The 20,463-nt window shown below is 49.8% G+C and overlaps 1 protein-coding gene across 3 annotated transcripts; it reads right to left on the reverse strand.

Moving 5' to 3' along the window:
• Window positions 1–12: 12 nt before the first annotated feature.
• Window positions 13–20,455, reverse strand: GPR157 (G protein-coupled receptor 157). 3 transcript variants are annotated; one of them, XR_001373872.3, is made up of 5 exons: window positions 20,016–20,455; window positions 13,231–13,444; window positions 8,875–9,069; window positions 7,464–7,742; window positions 13–1,155 (listed from the first exon to the last, which is right to left on the reverse strand). XR_001373872.3 is itself a non-coding variant. In XM_014610407.3 (5 exons), the coding sequence occupies exons 1-4, from the start codon at window positions 20,387–20,389 to the stop codon at window positions 7,521–7,523; spliced, it is 1,005 nt and encodes a 334-aa protein (XP_014465893.1). In that variant the 5' UTR covers window positions 20,390–20,455; the 3' UTR covers window positions 13–1,155; window positions 7,497–7,520. The 3 variants fall into 3 exon arrangements, 2 of the variants coding, with proteins under 2 accessions (XP_014465893.1, XP_014465894.1); XM_014610407.3 differs by having other exon boundaries at window positions 7,497–7,742; XM_014610408.3 differs by having other exon boundaries at window positions 7,478–7,742.
• Between the last annotated feature and the right edge of the window lie 8 nt (window positions 20,456–20,463).

Raw genomic sequence — 20,463 nt, forward strand, 5'->3', positions numbered from 1 at the left:
GAGCCGAGGAGGTTCTCTCACAACACTGATGAGAGCTTTATAGTCCCGTAGAAAAATAGGGAAGAGCAACCCACATACAGACAGCATGGGTGACTCGTCTTCCTGTACATGCCGTAAAATGTCAGTCATTTGTTAAATTACAGACACCCCAGTCATCTTTAAAAACACTGTTGCACAGTTTCTGTCTCTCTGCTACACCCCACCCTTAGTTGCAGAGAGAGGTCAATAGGCTCATTTGTCTGTTGTTACAACAGTGAATGACAACATCTGTGTACAAAAAATGCTAGGAAGGAGAAGATTTTGTTAAAATGACAAAGGTTTAGAAAGTGCATAGAAAAAGAGGAGCTGTAAACAGGACACGTTCTTAAAAGGATAGTGTCTCCAAAAACTCAAGCTGTGATTTTAAAATGCCAGTTAGGGAAAAGGAAGCATTAAACAAAAAAAACAGATCATACTTTGGAAGCAGTAAACCCTGGATTCGGAGGATACACAACACAACCCATCTACACGTCCATTCACAGGCTGTTCCCATTGGATGGAGCATGTTCGGTAATCGCCCCAAGTTAGCTACCCTCAACAACAAACTGCCCACACAGCTGTGAATTTCCCCAAGAGGCAATGCAAACTCATCACACCCCAAATCTAGGAGGGCAGATGAGTTGCTGCCTGCCCTGCTGGAGGGACAAAACACCAAAAGGAAAACACCCAAGGATTTTAAAAAAGAAGACATTGCTAAGTCACTGTCTCCATCCACCCAGGGAGGAGGACCAGGGCCTGGACAAGGTGCCTTTCAAGACCTTGTGCACCAGGAGTTAAATCTATCACATGCCCAAGACAGGTCCACTCAGAAGCTTCAGCATTTTCAGATCATCGTGGTTTTCCTCCTCCCTGGATACAGTGAGCAATCCACCTCCTAAAAAAGGGAAATCAAACCCCAAGAATAACGTCTAAGTTTCTATGAGACAAGAAGGACGGATGAAGTTGGAGCATGATGTAGTAACATCTTCCAGAAGATCCTGAGAAAGGAGCCAGGGCAGCCTCAGCTGGGATAGGACTTCCAGCCGGGCGCTTGTCCTGCGACGTGGCCTGCCTTCGATGTTCCTTTTCTTCCAGTCTTTAGCTCCCTCTATAGGCACGTGGTGGCAAGTCAAATACCTGTTTGCAACAAAAGCGCACAGTTAAAATCCAAAATGCTGTGGACTCTGAAGCATGGGGGCTGCTGTGTACAAAGTAAAGTCACCCAATGCTGGCAGACAGACGAGCATTTTCCATCATGACATTGCTCCTACTGAATGTCCCAATCTACTGAATCTAACTTTGGAGCAGGTGGCCACGTTCCCTAGCATGGACTTGTGCCACCCCAGCTCTTTCTGTGGTTCCCTTTGTAGCTTCCCACTTTTACATGAGCTCAGAAAGACAGTGGCCCAAGTCTCTCTTTACCGAGACAACATGAGCTTCAAGGAGCATTGCCATCAGCAACTGCCCCCACTTCCACTGAAGTCCCCGAGGGGAAGCACTAAGCACTAGCAGCTGCCAACCTGTTTGCATGCTAGCTCAGCACCTTCCTCTTCCTTGGTCTCTCACACAGCCACCCAGCTGCTTATTTTAAAGTCCTGCTTGGCTGCAGCAAAAGGAACTAAAGCTGCTTGCACCAGCTTCTCTGGAGCCATTTTCCTTTCTCTGGCCTCCCTACACAAGGGTTTTCCGGGGTAGGTTTTTCACTCGTGTCAGTGCTGGTGCAGCCTGTCAAGGGAGATTCACAGCGTACACAACACCTAGTATCTTTTTAAATTGCCACACCTTTCAAACCAGCTCTGAGCAGGACTAGCACTCACCAAGCCCTGCATGGCAGAAAGCCGGGCGTCTCTCTCAACTCTGGTGTCACAAGGAAAGAGGAACTGAGAGCAAGGGGCTTGGGGCTGTTCCATTATTTAAGCATCTCGGAGGTGACCGTCAAAACGCTTACTTCCTCTTCTCAGGGTGGGGGCTGCACACAGCTTTAACTTTACCTTTATGCTCTCCTCCCGTACAAAGGGAGGAAGAGATGGTCTCCACCTCTCTCCCCTAGGGAGGAGGCTCTTCTCAGCCAGACTGGCTGACCTGCTCCACCGGGCTTTAAACTAAGCCCGCTGGGGGACGGGGGGACGACCGCCACTGCTGGCCCGCTGAACAATCCTTGCAAAGCCAGCGGATCACAGCACTCAAGGGAGCCCGCCCCAGCCCCAGCCCTGGTAAAATCTGTGGGCAAGGAAGGAGCCCCCCAGGGGGCACTTGCCTGCCTGTACACTAATGCCAGGAGCCTGGGGAATAAGCAGGAGGAGCTCATCCTCCTGCTCAGTGCAAACAATTACGATGTCATAGGGATCACGGAGACCTGGTGGGACTCCACCCATGACTGGACCACGGGGATAGATGGCTATACCCTGTACAGGAGGGATCGTGTAGAGAAAAGGGGCGGGGGTGTAGCTCTCTATGTTAAGGAAAGCTACGCGTCCCTGCAAGCCGATATTGGCACCCAGGGTGGACGGCTGGAGACCCTCTGGGTTAAAATCCGTGGGGAACACGGCACAGGGGACACAATGGTGGGAGTCTATTACAGACCTCCCACCCAAAGTCCTGAGCTAGACCAGGAGTTTGCCCAGGAACTGGCTGAGGCAGCTTGCTCCAGGACCATGGTTGTCATGGGTGACTTCAATTACCCAGACATCTCGTGGGAGGATCGCTCAGCAAAATCTGAGCGGTCGCAGAGCTTCCTCTCGTGCGTGGATGACCTCTACCTGACTCAAGAAGTCTATGGGCCAACGAGAGGCAAAGCGCTGCTCGACCTGGTGCTGGCTACTGGGGAGGACCTAATCGGCGACCTAGTGATCGATGGGAAGCTGGGTGACAGCGACCACGAGCTGATCACCTTCACCATCCGCCGAAAAGCTGGCAAGTCAGTCAGCAACACGCAAGTCCTTGACTTCAGGAAAGCCGACTTTGACAAGCTCAGGAGGCTTGTCAGTGAGGCCCTAAGGGACTGTGACCGCAGGGAGAGGGGAGTTCAAGAAGAGTGGTTGCTCCTCAAGGGAGCGATCCTCAATGCACAAACTAAGTCTATTCCATCTCGGAGGAAAGGCAGCAAGAGGGCACAGCAGCCCCCCTGGCTCTCCAGGGACCTAGCAGACCTCCTGAGGCTAAAAAGAAAGGCCTACAAAGGATGGAGGATGGGAGTCACCTCCAAGGAGGATTATTCTGCACTGGTCCGGGCCTGTAGGGAGCAGACCAGGAAAGCCAAGGCTGCAACTGAACTCCAGCTAGCTTTGAGCATCAAGGACAATAAAAAGTCCTTTTTCAGATATGTGGGGAGCCGGAGGAAAAGCAGGGGCAACGTTGGACCCCTGCTGAACCAGATGGGGCAACTGACAACTGACGCCCAGGAAAAAGCCAACCTATTAAATAGGTACTTTGCGTCGGTCTTTCATCAGCCCCATGGGACGCCCGTGCCTGCTACAGGGCCGGGAAGTCCGGGTGAGGGTGATCCCCTGCCCTCCATTAATGCTGACTTTGTGAAGGAACATCTTGAGAAGCTGGATACCTTCAAGTCAGCCGGCCCTGACGATCTTCACCCCAGGGTACTCAAGGAGCTGGCGAGCATCATAGCCCAGCCTCTAGCGCGGATCTTTGAAAACTCTTGGCGCTCTGGTGTAGTGCCCGAAGACTGGAAGAAGGCCAACGTGGTGCCTATCTTCAAGAAAGGGAGGAAAGTGGATCCGGCTAACTATAGGCCCATCAGCCTGACTTCTATCCCGGGGAAGATCTTAGAAAAGTTTATTAAGGAGGCCATCCTTAATGGACTGGCCGACGCCAACATCTTAAGGGATAGCCAGCACGGGTTTGTTGCGGGTAGGTCTTGCTTGACCAGTCTCATTTCCTTCTACGACCAGGTGACCTATCACCTGGACAAGGGAGATGAGATTGATGTCATATATCTTGACTTCAAAAAAGCCTTCGATCTGGTGTCCCATGATCGTCTCTTGGAGAAACTGGCCAATTATCACCTTGGGTCCCCCACGATCCACTGGCTGGAAAATTGGCTCCGGGGTCGGACCCAGAGGGTAGTAATTGATGGAAGTCACTCATCGTGGTGTCCTGTGACCAGTGGGGTCCCCCAGGGCTCTGTCCTTGGACCCATACTGTTCAACATCTTCATTAATGATGTGGACACTGGAGTCAGAAGCGGACTGGCCAAGTTCGCCGATGACACCAAACTTTGGGGCAAAGCATCCACACCAGAAGACGGGCAGGTGATCCAGGCTGACCTGGACAGGCTCAGCAAGTGGGCGGACGAGAATCTGATGGTGTTCAACGCCGATAAATGCAAGGTTCTCCACCTTGGGAAAAAAAACCCGCAGCATCCTTATAGGCTTGGCAGTGCTATGTTGGTTAGCACTATGGAAGAAAGAGACTTGGGGGTCATCATTGACCACAAGATGAACATGAGCCTGCAATGCGATGCTGCGGCTAGTAAAGCGACCAAAACGCTGGCTTGCATCCATAGATGCTTCTCAAGCAAATCCCGGGACGTCATTCTCCCCCTGTACTCGGCCTTAGTGAGGCCGCAGCTGGAGTACTGCGTCCAGTTTTTGGGCTCCACAATTCAAAAAGGATGTGGAGAAGCTTGAGAGAGTCCACAGAAGAGCCACGCGCATGATCAGGGGTCAGGGAAGCAGACCCTACGATGACAGGCTGAGAGCCCTGGGGCTCTTTAGCCTGGAAAAGCGCAGGCTCAGGGGTGATCTGATGGCCACCTACAAGTTTATCAGGGGTGACCACCAGTATCTAGGGGAACGTTTGTTCACCAGAGCGCCCCAAGGGATGACGAGGACGAATGGTCACAAACTACTACAAGATCGTTTCAGGCTGGACATAAGGAAGAATTTCTTTACTGTCCGAGCCCCCAAGGTCTGCAACAGCCTGCCTCCGGAGGTTGTTCAAGCGCCTTCATTGAACACCTTCAAGATGAAACTGGATGCTTATCTTGCTGGGATCCTATGACCCCAGCTGACGTCCTGCCCTTTGGGCGGGGGGCTGGACTCGATGATCTTCTGAGGTCCCTTCCAGCCCTAATGTCTATGAAATCTATGAAGGCTTTTGATACTGCAGCTTCCACCAACCAACCCACATGCAACGTTCACTATGAACAATGTGAGGTTCAAGTACGGTTGGGGTGAATCCAGGGCAGCTGCATCCCTCCAATTCCTGTTCTACTCAAACATTAAAACCAACTGCCTGGCGGGGCAGTGGCATTTCTATTCAGGCAGTGTCAATTGACTTCATGGCTCATTATTGTCTCCCTGATTCCTAATAATCCCTCTCCCCTTCACAGGTGTTAACAACCCTCTGTCCATTTAATAGTCTTGGCACTATCCATGCCATCTTTTCTTCTGCTATTTTGCTGACTGTTAGCCATTCCTAGTAATGTCTCTCTTCTACTTACAAGCCCTGCAGACTGGTTTGAGTTCTAGCTCTTAAAAAAACCTTACCTCAGGTGTGATAATATTAACTCAATCTGTAGAAAAGGTTGACAGCAAAGTACTGGAGGCACTTTCCAGGCACCCAAGAGGGCTAGGTCTTGTTTTATGAATCCGAATACGGAACGTACATTTAACTACAATGAACGTGGCATTAATGACACAAATAATTTTGACTTTTTTGCCTAGTTTGCTGTGCGGTTTGTTTTTCTTTAATTTATGTATAATCTAGCAAAGTAGTGCACATCCCAATAGTTATATTTGTTTTTGCTTTGTTTGCAAACTGAATAATACAGCACTAGCCTCCTAGCTTATTAGGGAACTTTCTAGTTGCTATTTAACTGGAGAAAAATATGTTGGGTTATATGTGATAATGTGCCACACCGTCTATACCCTGCTTTTCAAAATCCTAGGTCTGTCCATGGCTATGGTGCTGGCGTCTTAACAAGCTAGCTGACATGTGCAATAGAAGAAAGCTCCCAAAGCCATCAGCAAATAACATCTACATAAAACTCAGCACTTGCCTTCCAGGTGCTTTGCCCATAATGGCTGACCCTGCGAGATGGGCAGCTCCCTGGACCTTTGCCTTCCTACATGTTTGCAAGAGCCCATATGCTGTCTCACTGTGCCACAGTAATACCAAATAACTGCATCTCCAAGTCCCTCCCCCAATTTCTTTTTTAAAATGCCAATGGAGAGACAACAAAGAGAATATCCACAGGGCCTAAGGGTGAGATGCTCAGACTAGCATCAGAAGTTGCTTATTCCTGGTCCCATGCCGAGTCCATTACATCATTCGACCCCAGCATGTCCTTAGTATTAATATTAGTTACACTAACGAGAGCTGCCTTTGAACAGCTGTGGGCATGGAGCAAGAGACGCCAGCCTGCTGCCCTCTGCCCCCAGACAGCACCTGAGGAACTAATTTGTGCAAAAGCTGAGTATGCAAAGAAAATAAAAATTGTAGAGAGGAAGAAAAAAAAAAATCCCCCTTTGGTTTCTCAGACTCTCCGTTCATCAGGGCAGAATGAGAAGTAGAAACATATGGCAGAGGTGCAGGCTAAGATATACTATGTCCTGTCCCTGCAGAGAGACTACAGCTCCCAGTCTGGGGCAGTTCACCTCAATCTGGGCGTTAGCACCATGGCACGTCAGAGTGTCTGCCTGATAAAGGCAGAAAGCTCTTGTGATCTGTTCCACCTCACTCCATCTCCGGCCCACTGGACTCCTACATGGGCAAAGTCTCAGCCCCTGCCTGCTCTGCACTGGATTCTTAAATACGGCTATGTAAGCCTTGCTGCACATGAAAAACCTGACAGTCAGGAGAGAGGAGAGTTTAGTACCAGCCTGGAACCCCAAAACCTAGGTTCAAGTCCCTCCTCTGCCCTAGCCTTCCTGTATACCCTTGAGCAAATCATTTAGCTCCACTATGCCTCAGTTTCCCTACTGCAAATTGAAGATAACAAGATGTGCCTAACTTTGAAGGGTGCTGTGAGGATAAAGTGACTAAGAATTGTGAGGCTCACCACTACCACAGTCATGGGGCCACACACGTGTCCAACCTCAGCAGACACTGGCACCCACCACAGATTCCTCTTTACATGTGGCTGTGTGTACAACTGGTCTAAGGGAAAGCACAACCAAGTGTCCAGAGTACAAGTCTGGGAGCAAGGGGATAAGGGGTCTATTTCTGCCTCAGCTTCCTCATTTTACAGAGGGGAATCCCATGGCTTCCCAGCCTGACAGGGGCATAGTGGGTTCAATTTGTTCATGTTGGACCACGTGCTGCAACCCTGCAGGAGGGCTGTGAAACAGGGTTCCTGCAGAACCAGCCAGCGCAGAATTTCCTCTCCTACACCAGCAGCTGCTCTGCCTCCAGGTTGCCAGGGCCTTGTCACCCCAAGCACAGTACCCAGGGTGTGCAAAGGCCAGGCAATAGAGAGGACTCACAATTAGATGTTTACCAAGGAAGACAGACGCTACCATTGAGGTTTGGAGATCCATGGCTCAGGTACTGGAGAACACAGCCTTCCTCCGGTCGGTCTCTTGCACTTCTCTGCTCTTGTGGGGTTCGGTCTGCTGGTAATGCCCGTCTGAGTTCTGCGGAGGCTGATTAGAGGCATTGTAGCGACAGCAGCAGAGGTAGGAGAGCAGCCGCGTCCGTACCACCCGGGTGCAGAGCACGAACATGATGCAGTTGGCACCTCCCTGGAACGTGTTCCCAATTCCCTGCCGGGGCAGGCAGAGAGCATTAGCCACAAATGAATCCCGGACACATCTCTCCCTAGCCCCTAAAATCAGACACTGACCTAGGCCATCAAGGCAACTGCTGCACTGGCAGGGCAGGGAAGCTATTGTTCCTGAACCTGAAAGAACTCAAGGGTCAGAGCCAGTGCCACCTATGATGCATTTCAATGCAAAGCTATTCCACCCTGATGAAGTTCCTGAAGAACCATCTATCTCCTTTTCTAACCAGGAGACCTGGTTTATGAAGGTGGAGGAAGATCTCCGACTTTGTTGTCAGGCAGACAGGCCATGGTAGGGGTTTGTGATTACCTAAAAGGGAAGATGAGGAAGGCTCGTGACAAAGGGAACCAAAGCAGCAGAAGCTGCTCTGTACCGGGGATCACTCATCAGCTCCAGATGAGAGCAACTTCTACTATAGCCTGATGAGACAGAAGGGAACCTCTCTCTCCCCAAAATAAGTGGGCACCATGGACTCCCACGGGAAGGGCAAGCTAAAGGAGTGATACGAGTCATATTTCCTAAAAGATCTGTCCTCTTCGGTGCCTCATGTCACAGGCCAACTATTCTAGTCTGAGTGAGATGCTTCACAGTTTCCTGACCCCGGACAGATCCTTCATTTCCTCCTTGATACTGGGGCTAAAGGAACACAATGGTGGTTTCAGCTCTTTCCTCTGGCCACTAGACACCAGACTCACTTCATCCGGAGCAGGACAGCTGAATCAGCAGCTTCTAGTGTCAATCAAGTTTGCTGCTTTGCTTCCTCAAATCAATTCACAACAGGTCGCCCAAGTCCTTGTGCCTACCAGTGGTGCAGCCACCTGAATTAAAGGGATTAGCAAAAATATCTGCAGAGTGGCTGCTCCGTACTCCCATGGGACAGGTGAAGGCTTTGCCGATTCATGGCAATCCCTTTTCAAGCTTCTCAGAACGGTGCAAATCCTGTATGTTGCATTACAGGAAAAACTCTGCTCAGGGCAGGACAGTCTCACCCATTTCAAACAACTTAACCAGTCAGTCACACAGCCCCACCTGCCTCCCTGCCCAAAGCTACCACCTCTGATTTATTCAGCTTCTACGCCCCATCCACCAAGAGCACCAGCTGGGCAACACTCACATGCAGGACCACCAGGAGGGAATTCTGCACGGCCGGGGAGCTGCAGAGGGTCAGAATGAACCGCACGGTACTCCAGATGCGGAGGAAGATGAAGATGATAGGGATAAGGATCAGCTTCTTATCTGCAATGGATGTCCTGGGCTGAAAGGCAGGTGTTCTCGCTAGGATGGGACGATATTCAGATAGTGCCGCATGCTTTGAAGGAAAGGAGCAGCCACAAGTGAACAAAACAGAATGTAATGGAAAGTCAAAAAGGTCCAATATCCAGTTACTAACCAGTTGCTTGTGCATACTTAAACCAGTGTCTTCTTTCCAAACCAAACTAACTCCCTGCAATCTGCCATGCATTGACCATCAATCAAGAGGCATGCTCAGGATGACTGGAAAGGCACAGTAACTCCAGCTGAGCTACCTCTGTGCTCCTGAGAGCAGAGAGAGAACGCCAAATTCAGCCCTCGTGGACACAAGCAACTGACGGGAACTTCCCAGGTGAAGGAGGCACAAAATGGGATACATGGTCTTTTGCAGGAAGAGCATGCATACACCTATGGTGCTACACAATTAAGGTCAGCCATTGCTAGGGCCGTGTAAATATAGGCAATGCTTTCCATACAGATTTCCTGGCAGCCGAGAAACCTGGGTTCCAGGACCAAGTTTGCCACCGAGGTGTTGCATGGCCTCAGATCAAGACCTTTAATTTCCACAAGCCTCAGGCCCCTGACCTCCGAGAGCTGTTAACACAGCCCATGCCATCTTCCAGGGGGCTGGGCTGCTCTGGGAATTGTACAGCACAGCCAGAAACTGAATTCACTTAAAGGTGTGATGGGATCAGATACCCTATCCCAACAATTGCACCATACTGGCCAGTATAAGGTGAGCCTGGGATCACGATACCAGGTTCCCCCTGCACTAGCGAGTTGAAAACTGGGTGCCTGACAATCAGCTGATTGTCAGCTTAGCCCAGGGACCACACCAGGGTCTGAAACCAGCCCTGGTATGGTTCCAGCTAGGCCCACAATCAGCTGATTGTCAGCTGGGTCTGGGGATTTCACCAAGATCTCAAACGGGTGCAGTCCCCAGACCCAGCCAGTCAGAGCTCCTCAATGTACCCTGGCAGGGGAAGCAAAAAGCTCCCTACCTGCCCTCTCCCCCAACAGAAGCTTGCTCCCTGGTGCTAGACAGTTCAGCCAGAGCGACTCAGTGCAGGATTTAAAGTCCCCAGGGGAGAAAGCCCTTTGGCTTTACCCCACCCGCCCAGCCTCCACCCTGGCCAACAAATCAGGTGACAGTCAGCCACTGGCCACATGTTACATTTAAAGTAGCATACAAATGAGTCACAAAAATGTTCTACATGTGGAAATGTTACAGTACCTTAAATCAGGCTCCCATGTAGCACCCTTCCTATTTATGCCACCATGAACAGGTAAATTGTGGCATGAATGTAATGCCTAGAGGGAGGCCTCAGTTTACCCTGTGAAACAGGGGTAATATTAACCCATTTTGGTGAAGCCAATACCTACAGATAAGAGCACATGGTAAGGGCAAAGCATTACATTACTGCCTACACCATTGCCAAAGGGCTGTTTGCCTATCCAAGTGCTTTTGATCACCACCACTGCAGCACAAGAACCCTAAACACATCCCACATGCTGCCAGCACGCATTACTCCCCTTTTGCAGATGGGTAAATGAGGCATGGATGCTGGCTGCAGACATTTAAAATGCCAGGGGGTGGGTTTAATTCCATGCGCTCCTGAGCTGAGCCCAACATGTGCCCAGCAGAGGTACCACGTTAGATGGACCCGGCCTGTCTTGACATCTGTATAGCTCGAGCGCTTTAGTGGGGTTTCTTTGGTGGGGGTTCTTTTATCTAATAACCGATTGACTACAGATGCTGTGGAGCCAGGTTGAACTAACATGCTTCTGCTTTCGGTAAAGCACAGTGTTTTTTGTGGGGTTTTGGGTTTTTTTTGAAACATCTGCAAGCAGCCAGAGATATTAAGGGCCAAATTCTCACCCAGTGTAAATTGCACTGATCCACGAAAGCCAGTGGACACAAGCAGATTTGTATCAGATGAAAGTCTGGCCCGAAGCGACTCGCAGCCCTGCCAGCATCAGGTCATTACCCTGGAAAAGCTTTGCAGGATCGTACACTGACATCACATGGCAGCTGGAAGCCAGACCTTCTCCGAGCGCTGTTAACACTGCCCATGCCATCTTCCAGAGGGCTGGGCTGCTCTTGGAGTTGTACAGCACTGCCAGAAACTGAATCCAGCCTCTTGAAACCCAGTCGAGAACCATGATTACCAACCGCCCTTCCCCCACTATTTGAGAATGGGAGGGCTTCAGCCTTTCTGTGCCCCTTCCTCCCATGTCCATAGAAAACCCACAGAAAATCAAGTCAATAGAGTCACTTTGATTTAATCAAATACCCGCCTGAGTCAACAAGCAAGGGCAAGTTGCAACCACTGCCCCTCCTCTCCTTACCCCGGAGTCTCTAACCCTGGTTAAACTCATCTGAATCCTCCCTAGCTCCTACCATGATCCACGCTCCACACACCCACACCTGCCCTCTTCCCCTACTGCACCTCTGGTGCTCCAGTTTCTGGCAGAAGAAATACTTCGAGGCACGTTACGTGCGTCTCACACCACTGCTCTCTGGGTGCAGCACTATGGAGAGAGACCTGCGGCAGCTCAGGTGCCAGAAACAGTAGACACGCATCCCGGTGTTTGTTTGAAGCTAATCCACCTTCTTTCTAAAGGGGGCTAATTACTCTGGACAGAGCTCCAAACTAAAGCAGCCGGACTGCTTCTGGTACTTGCCTAGACAAACTGGCGGCAAGAAAGGCTTGAGCCAGTGACCCTCAGCATGCAAGAGGCAGCAAGAATCCCCAGCCTTTTAAAACAATCTCTGTTTTTTCAGTACCTACAAGTGTCCAAAGAACCAATAAACAATACCTGCTGCCTACCCCCAGGTCAGAGGCAGTTACTTTCTGTGGGTGTAGGCATCTGCTCAAGCCTTCTTTGTCTCTCCACCCACTGAACACGGGGAACACGGATCTGGCCTGCAGAACAGTCTGATGAGCTAAAATGGGCAGTGGTACTGAATACCCCAAAAGACCATGTGGCTCTTTCCCTTGTAACCTAGGCCTGCCTCCCCCATCCTGCAGAGCACGCAGTTTTATCATTACAGCCTGCCCTGCTCATCTCCACAGTCGCAGCCCTGCCCGCATCAGGTCATTGCCCTGGGAAAGTTTGTGCAGCTGAGATGACATGGCACCGAGGAGTCAACCACCTGTACAGCTCCTGCCACCTCAGGGGGGTGGGAGGTGAGAAAGGGCTGGGGTGAGGAGAAAAGCACCCAGTAAGCCTTCTGTTACAACCAAGCCGCCCTCACAATGCCACCTGCACCACACACCAGGAGGGAGCTGCCTGGTAAACCCACCCTGGCTTCCAAACAGCTCCGGGCCCAGCACAGGCATTCACCACTGCTTCTAAGCACCCTTTAGGGAAGGGCTTCCATAAAAGGGCTCAAGCCTCAATACAGCTCAAAGGTGCAATGCAACTGGAAAAGGTTCGGGAGGGGAGAGGAGCAAGCGTGCAGTCCAGCTGGCTCCGTGTGGACTCTCTGAACCCAGTTACCAAGATGACAATTGCCTCCGTTCAGCTCTGTCCCTGCAGAGGAATCGGAGCCCAGAGCATGAGAGGGAGAGAGTGGCTGAAAATCGCTGGCACAGAGCACAGGAGTGAGGGCCTGGGGGTGGTGGTGCGGATTGGGTTTCCAGACGGTCACGCCGACATCTGACAGCTGTTGGAACACAGAGTCCCTTCTAGTTTACAGACGGGTGACTGGTGATTGGCAGCAGCAAACCCATTTTGATTCCTTGTCTCTCTCTCTCTCAGCCTTGGAAACCTATTTCCAACACAGACATTACCAGCCGATGCCTGGCTTATGCCAGAAAAGCTGCCTTCTTGAAAGCAGAGGGGGCATTCAGTTTACAAATAGTTGGGAGAAGCATCCCAACTTCTGCCTGTCCAGGGGTGGATCCAGTTAGACTAAGATCAGATTTTCCCCTCAAAGTCCTGATCAATTCCTATTCCAATACTTATGTTCTACCTGTCTCTATCCTGGATCCTCTAGAGCTTATAGATGGCTATTGCACTCATCCCGTGCCGAATCACTGTATGGCACTGCTGTGTCCTGTTAAATCAGCTGCTCCGTTGCTCCCCAAAGACGGCTACATTTTCAGCAACAAGTGAAGGGGCTCCTGTCTACATAGCTTCCTGAGGTCCTCTAAGCATGCAAGGATGCAAGTGTAATATATCCTTGCAAAATGAAAGCAGCCAGGGTACCTACCGCTCTGTTGATGTGTTTCTTGATGAGGATGTAGAGAAGTGGCAAGATGAGGTAGGCCAGAATCTCCCAGATCTTCCCTGCCAACAGCATCCAAAGGACCCGATCCTCTGCTTCCAGGTTGATCCAGCACCATCCCACAGACACATTTGATGCATCATAACCAATCTTTTTCAAGGCGACGGCAGCCACTGTGATGCAAAGTGGGATTCCCCAGCTGAGGAGAAAGAACAAGAGGGGAGATTCAGGTAGGGCAGGATGCCACATAGTCAAAGGCAGGCTGCAGGGAACAGGTCAGGCAGTAAGAAAATCCTCATTGTGAGGACACTGGATGTCTCCTGGGATGACCAGCTGGCGACTCCAGCACAGGGCTGGTTGGGAACTGCCCTCAAGGCACCCGAGAGCCCCAAGAGGCAGCAGGGTAGACAACACAACCGTTTCCAGTTAAACTCCAGCTCTGCCCTTGCAGACCAGGTGGTGACCTCCCAGCAAATCCTGTCTAGGAGCAGGGCTCCCTCTGCTCTGGAAGACACAAGGCATATGCAAGACTTGCCATGCTGTGATTTACCCCTTCAGTGCTGAATGCCAAGAAGCCATGCTGCACCTGTGTCACAAAGCAGCGATGGAGCAGTGACCGTGTCCTGATGCTTCCACTTTTCCTTAGAGACTACTTAACGATGATTCACCAAGTCCAGCCAGCACGTAAAGCACATCCCTAGTCTGAAGGAAGGAAATCCAAGTGTGGATAAGAAAACAATAGTGCAGAAAGCAGGCTACAACCATAATGGCCACAGAACCACATTATGTGGGAGGGTGGACCACGCTTACTGCTATTTCTCCATTCAGTACTCTAGTGTTCAGGGGCCAAGCCGAAGATGCTTGGACAAGGAAAGCTCAGTTTAAATTGACGGTCTAGCCACAAGCGTAGCGCAGTTTTTCCAAGCTAGCTTTAAGTTAACTAGATAATGGTAGTAGGGGGCCACCACAGCACCAAGCCCAGCTCAGACTAATCGCCTAAGTACTTATTTATTTCCTGGGTAGATTGTGCAGCCTACAATGAGCTTATACTGCCACAGCGACACTGCTCGCAGGACCAGAGCTAGCTCATTTAAAGCTACACAATGTAGTCGTACCCTTAAGTTTTCTACTGCTCCAAGTTGGTAGCATTGGCTACTTGAAGGCCATCTGCCATGTCAAACACTCACCCTACTCAAGTTATAAATAGGAAGATGGTCATACGCAGGAACCCGTCCTTTGCTGATACCACGCTGCAGGGGATCAGCAATATAATCTTTCATGCTCTATTTCTCTTCCAGCCCAAACTCAATAGTTTTGCAGACACACCCTTGGTTCTTCACAGGCAAATGGCAGTGAGCTGTATCGTCCTCCCTGTTTTCTCCATGCCACATGTAAGTGCCTGCCTGCAGTCTGTTGGTCTGAAGACTTCCTAGAATTGAAACATTCCTCAGAGACAGACAATTCAGAACCAAGTCAGCTGGGACCCAGTGTGCAGACATGAGCACTTGAATCCTATGGTCCGGTTCCCGCTTGGTATTTAGCACACAAGCACCCATGGTGGAAAGGAGCCGCACCTCCCACTGCGTATCTGGGCAAGGCCTATGAAAAATTGGACACAAAGCACTCATTTTGGAAAGGGGTGCGGTTCTCAGGGCTCCAATCATCTTATTTCTTCAAGGGAAAAATATTAGGCGCAAACAGAAAGAATAGCGAAGAAGCAGAGATGAGCCCAAAATTGCAGGAAATTTCAACCCGAGTCCAAATGAAGTTTGGGGTGTCCAGAGCCAGCATTTCATTGATTCGGGCTGGTCTTTGGTAAAGGCAATGGTATTTATCTTCCTAGGTCCATGCTCCTCCTTTGCAGCTGCGTAGGATCAGCTGCAGTCAGCAGAGGATACACAAGGGATGCCACTCTTGAAATCAATCGCACGCCCCTCGTCCTTCTGAGCGAGCCAGCCTGCGTTTTATACAGCTGTTGGGGGCAGGGATAATAACTACCATATGCATCTGAGTGGATAAAGCAATGTTTCCAACATATAGTTTTCTCTGGAGCATATGACAGTAGCAGCCAAGTGCCTGATGCCTATCACAGTGCTCCCGTGCTGTCATTCAGTTTTAGCAAACTGAAACACAGAAAGATTAAGAGATTTGTCCATGGTACCTACGGAAGAGCTAGGACCTTGAACCCAAATGGTTTCAGTCTGAAATTCAGGGTATTAACCACGGAGCGTTTCTCTACACCCCCGCCCCCGAAATCCTTTTTCCTTTCCAGATATAATTCAAGATAGTATTGTGTTGCAAAGTCTCAGAGGACCTCACCTGCCACCCACAAACCATGCTTGGGCTCACTCCCTACTGTGTAACATGTTCAGCTTGTGTCTCAAACAAGACTATGCTCAAATACTAACATCAGATGCCAAATTCAGGACATTTCAGTAAGAAATTCAAATCAGCGTTAGCACTCGCTGAGCTGGTCCGAGGCTCCCATTTGAGAATGTTTTCCTTGCTATTATCCCAGAGGGGGCCCACCAAACTAGCGTCTCAAAAATATGCAGACCAGGGCCAAGAAGCCACAAAAATGTTTGCAAATCTCCAAAGTTTAAACACATTTTGGCACAGGCTGTCACTTGTTGCTCATCGTTCTGTCATTTTTTCAAATCACTCAAACAGGAAGCGAACACAGCCCCACAGGACTTTGGCAGCCAAACCCGTTCTGGGAATATGGACCTCCACTGAACAGCTCACAAACCACCCCAATGACTGACTAGTTGTTTGGCCCCAAAAATGATAAAATACTTATGTAAAAAAAAAAATAATTAAATCAAGATGGATTCATGAACACATGGGGGGAAAAAAACTCATGAGTATCCTCACAATTAATAGCTCCGCCAGCTCCGACTACAAATCTGGCTCGATTCAAATGTCCAGTATAGTATTATTGCACTCCTGAGCTTCCCTGCTGCTCAATGGCAAACGAACATGGAGGGCTGAGCAAGGCTGGAGCTCTCAGATAGGAAGCCTGGTGGTTTGCTGACCCATGCTTAAGCAACTTGTTCATGCAGTCTTGTTTCATAGGCTACAGGGATGCCCCTTAACTCAGGCAGTTGATGAGTTTGCCATGGGCTAAGGTGCGCACTAATAGAGTAGAAACAAAAGGATCAGAGGACAGGCCTCAAAGCCAGCAATTCCCAAGTGCTAATTCTGTTTGGACACTCCCTTTCCCTCCTCCACAGCCTTTAGGGAAACAATGCCCAAGGATCCAATCTTCAAAAAAGGCAAGCATAGTTTTAAATGAAAACCAATGGAGACTGGGTTTGGCTGGGCCCTGTGAAAACAATGCTCTCTTTCTCAGCCGCCTTATTCTTAAAATGATGACAGCCGCATTCCTTTACCTTGCATGGGCCTGAGAAGAGTCAGTTATTTATTTTATACGCATGCATGCACGTATATTAGTGAAACGTGGTCGTTATGACAGGGCCACTCCATAGGCATCCCTTCTAGCAATCGTAGGGGACGATGCTATAGCACAGTCTCTGAGTCCAGCTATGCTAGGTCTAGAAACATATCTAGCGTGCCACTGCCAGCAGAGCACCCTCCCTGGCTTGCAAGTACCATATTTACAAGCTAGTGAACCAACCACCAAGTGTTTGCACTTTGCTTAAGCTGCCTTGAACAGCCTTTTGTAAACTATGCGTCATAAAGCCAAACTGCAAGAGATTCTTGCCTTTGCTGAGTAGCATGTGGGAGCTTATAGGTAAATCTCACCACTCACATTTGTCACCAGTGCTTTTACACAAATAGAAGAGCCCTTTCATACTAATAGAAAAGCCCTTCCACCAATATATCTACCAACGTGCAAATCACTGTTTTTGGAAGAAGCATAGAGCAGTCTGCAGACATGTCCACACAGAGAGCAAACCCATACATGCCTACATGCCCCCAGCTGCATCGCTCATCACTGAAAGGTGGCTGCTGGTGTTAAACAGTTTAGGACAGGAAGCAAACTGTATCCCCTTGTGCTTAGAGATCCAAAATGAACTTGGATTTTTGTGCTCAGGCTACAGGGACTTGTACCCAGGACAAGTATTCAAAGACTCTCAAAACTAACACCATCGCTTCAAGGCCCAGTATAGTCATATTTAAAAATAAAACAGAACAGGCCCAATGCAACTCCCAAGAACGGTTCTTAAGACAAAAGCACATGTTACCACTTGAATCCCTATGAAGCAAACCAGTTTGGCAGGTTTCAACTTAAAAAAAAAAAAAGAAAAGCTTGACACATTCTGATTTACCTAAGAGGATAACCCAAGGCACAAACTTCCAAGCCTGGCGTGCCTTAAAAAAAGTAATCAAGGCTCGTAGCGATTCATTTTAATGTCAAAAGAGACTTTCAGTCCCTTTCTATTCCATCAGAAAGGATATGACCAGCACAGGAAGGACCACTTGTTTTATTAAAAGCATGTCATTGTATCAGGATTAATTAACCACAAATCAGGTCAGGACTGGGGTTAATTAATCCTGCACAAAGACCCATCCCACGCACCACAGAAAGCCACGTAAATGGGTCTTCACAGGGAGAGCTCTCTGCAAGATCAAGGCTTCTCACTAAAGAAGCAAAGATTCTTTAGCTGCTATCTAATCTACACCTACCCCCTGTTGTACAACAAAGATCCCAATGACTTCATCTTCTCTTTAAATCCTGATTGTATCACTTAACTTTTATCTAGGCCTTTTTGTGTTCCTCTTGTCCATTTAGTTAAACTATGTGCCCTTGTTTCCCCTGTGAATAGCTGTAGCTACTCCAGATTTGACCCGTCCTCTTGGATGAGATGCTGCGAAGACAATTCAGCATGGGTAACAGTGCTGAAAAACAACCCCCAAAACAGTGTCTCCCACCATGAGTTCTTTAGTTTAGCTTTTACCATCGGGTTCCCAAGCCACAATAAGGAACGCAGGCAGGAGGAGGAGGAAAAAAGGGAGAGGTCTTGAGGAGGGCAGAGAACAAGTCCCTACTGGTGTGTCTGCGGCACAGGTTTCCGCTGTGGATTTTCAAGATTTTTAAGGCTAGTAAGAGCACTACATGGGCTGTGCAAAGAGGCCAAGTCCTCTAAATAGCTGAAGCTAAAAGCAGAGTTTGGGTGAAAACAATCAAACCTGAATCCAGTGAATTTGGAGCTGAAAACCTGTATTCACCAGCATCCCCCAAGAAATCCCCCAAATTACCACTTCAATTCCTTGCCCCCAGCTACAAGGAACAACATCCAAAACATCAAGACCGCCCTACAACATGCCACAGGTCAAGACAGGGTCCTGCCACTGCAGCAACAGGGAAGCAGTTAGTTCATTTACACCCAGCCCAAGACCCCTTGGCGACTGTTAACAGGGCAGAGAGAGCGTAGTACAAGATTTTGACTATACAGTGCCTGAAAACAAAACCCAGCAAGGGCCAGTCGAGAGAGGAAGTTCAGTTTCTGTATACTCCTTCCGCACACCTCAGAAGGGGAAGGGGTGCCTTTAATGCTTAACTAGTTGATAGCACTGCACAGTGCTCTGCAAACATTTAACTGATCCTCACAACCTCCCCATCCCTCTTCCATGGCCTTGTGAGGTAAGAAAGTATTAAGCACATGGAGAAACTGAGGCCACATAGTAAGTCACTGATAAGGACGGGAAAAAAACAAGGGGCCAGAGTCTGCAGCGACTTGTCCATTCTTACAGCGCTTTGATGGAGCGCGTCTCCGTGCAGAATCAGGCTCTGTGAATTTTGGCTGCTATTCCCGTTTCCTAACCAGTAGGTGACTGCTACTGCCTGGGAACCCACTCTCTGTGGTTCCCATATCCCCATCTCGCTTTGTGCTTTTTGCCTGAAGAGGAAATGAAAAAAAAAGAGAAAGAAAGAGACCCCAAAACACTGCAGCCTACGAACAGCGAAGATCCACCAACACACTTGGAGCCACCAGGACTGTCCAAGCGCTCCAACTCCCACGGTGGCCGGGTAGATGTCCCACTCATTAAGAGCTGGGGCAAAACCCACTTTTTCCCTTGCTTCCCACTTAGGCTTGATGCCTTCTCTGGCCTGTCTTTTACTTTGACACAACACAGCATTTCAGTCATCTTCCAAATGACACTGCTTGAAAATGAGAGATGACAGTTTGGAGCATTTGGCGAAGAAAAAGACCTGAAAAGCCATAATTTAGCTTACCCAGAGGGCCTTTTTTTTCCCCCCAAACTAGATTAGTCCCCACATAAGCGATTATGAAAACTTGGCAATACACAGAGCTAAAAGATCACTCTGTTATTCTCAGCTTGGAGGTGGCACATGATTATACAAGCTTGGGTTGCATAATGAAGGCTTTTATTAAACATGATGTGGAAAATCAGCTTGCTAAATAGTCAAAACTCAGACACGGGCTGCACTGTGGGCTGCTTTGTCTCGCTTCCCATTAAACATGCCAAGCAGCCATCAGACCGTCTTTCTAGCAACCTCCTGGCTTTCGAGCCGCATTCTCCTGAGGTTAGCCCATTACATTTCCCCCTACAGGGATATGGGGCGGTGGGAAGAGGACAAGGGGTGGGGAGCAAAGATCAAAGAAGAGCAAAGCTACAAAAATGCAAAGCATCCTCCAGAAAGAGCGGCGGATTCCCACAAGCCTGGCAGGCTGTCACAGCAGGCCGCGCTTTGCTCTCCCCACCGGCCACCTGGGACCTGCCACTGGTTCTCGGGCTGGGTGGCTGTCCACGGCCCCTGGCAGCAAGCAGCACTCACCCACCTCACCACGTGGAAGAAGCAGAGCAGGCCGGTGCCCGTGGGCGCGCCCCTGACGATGGTGATGTACAGGTAGATGGCGATGGCCATGGTCCAGAAGAAGGAGCTGGTGTTGGAGAAGGTGGACAGGGCGCCCTGCAGCACGCAGTCCCACGACGTGGTGCCGAAGTCCTGGAGCACCCCGTAGAAGTAGGAGGCGGCTGACAGCAGGTCTGCCAGGGACAGGTAGAGCAGGAGCTGGCGGGGCCGCGTGCGCAGCTCGGGCCACAGGGCATGGGTGCACACCAGCAGGCTGGAGCCCAGGAAGGACAGCGCGCAGGAGCTCAGCACCGTGATGCGCTCCCAGGGGTACAGCTCCGTCGGGGGCATGGGCGGCATGGTGCACAGGACAGCCGGCTCCGCAGGGCGGGCGGGCGGGCAGGAGGAGAGCGCTGCCGGCCCGGCCCGGCCCG

This window comes from Alligator mississippiensis, chromosome 13, assembly GCF_030867095.1.
Source record: "Alligator mississippiensis isolate rAllMis1 chromosome 13, rAllMis1, whole genome shotgun sequence".
Lineage (NCBI taxonomy): Eukaryota > Metazoa > Chordata > Crocodylia > Alligatoridae > Alligator > Alligator mississippiensis.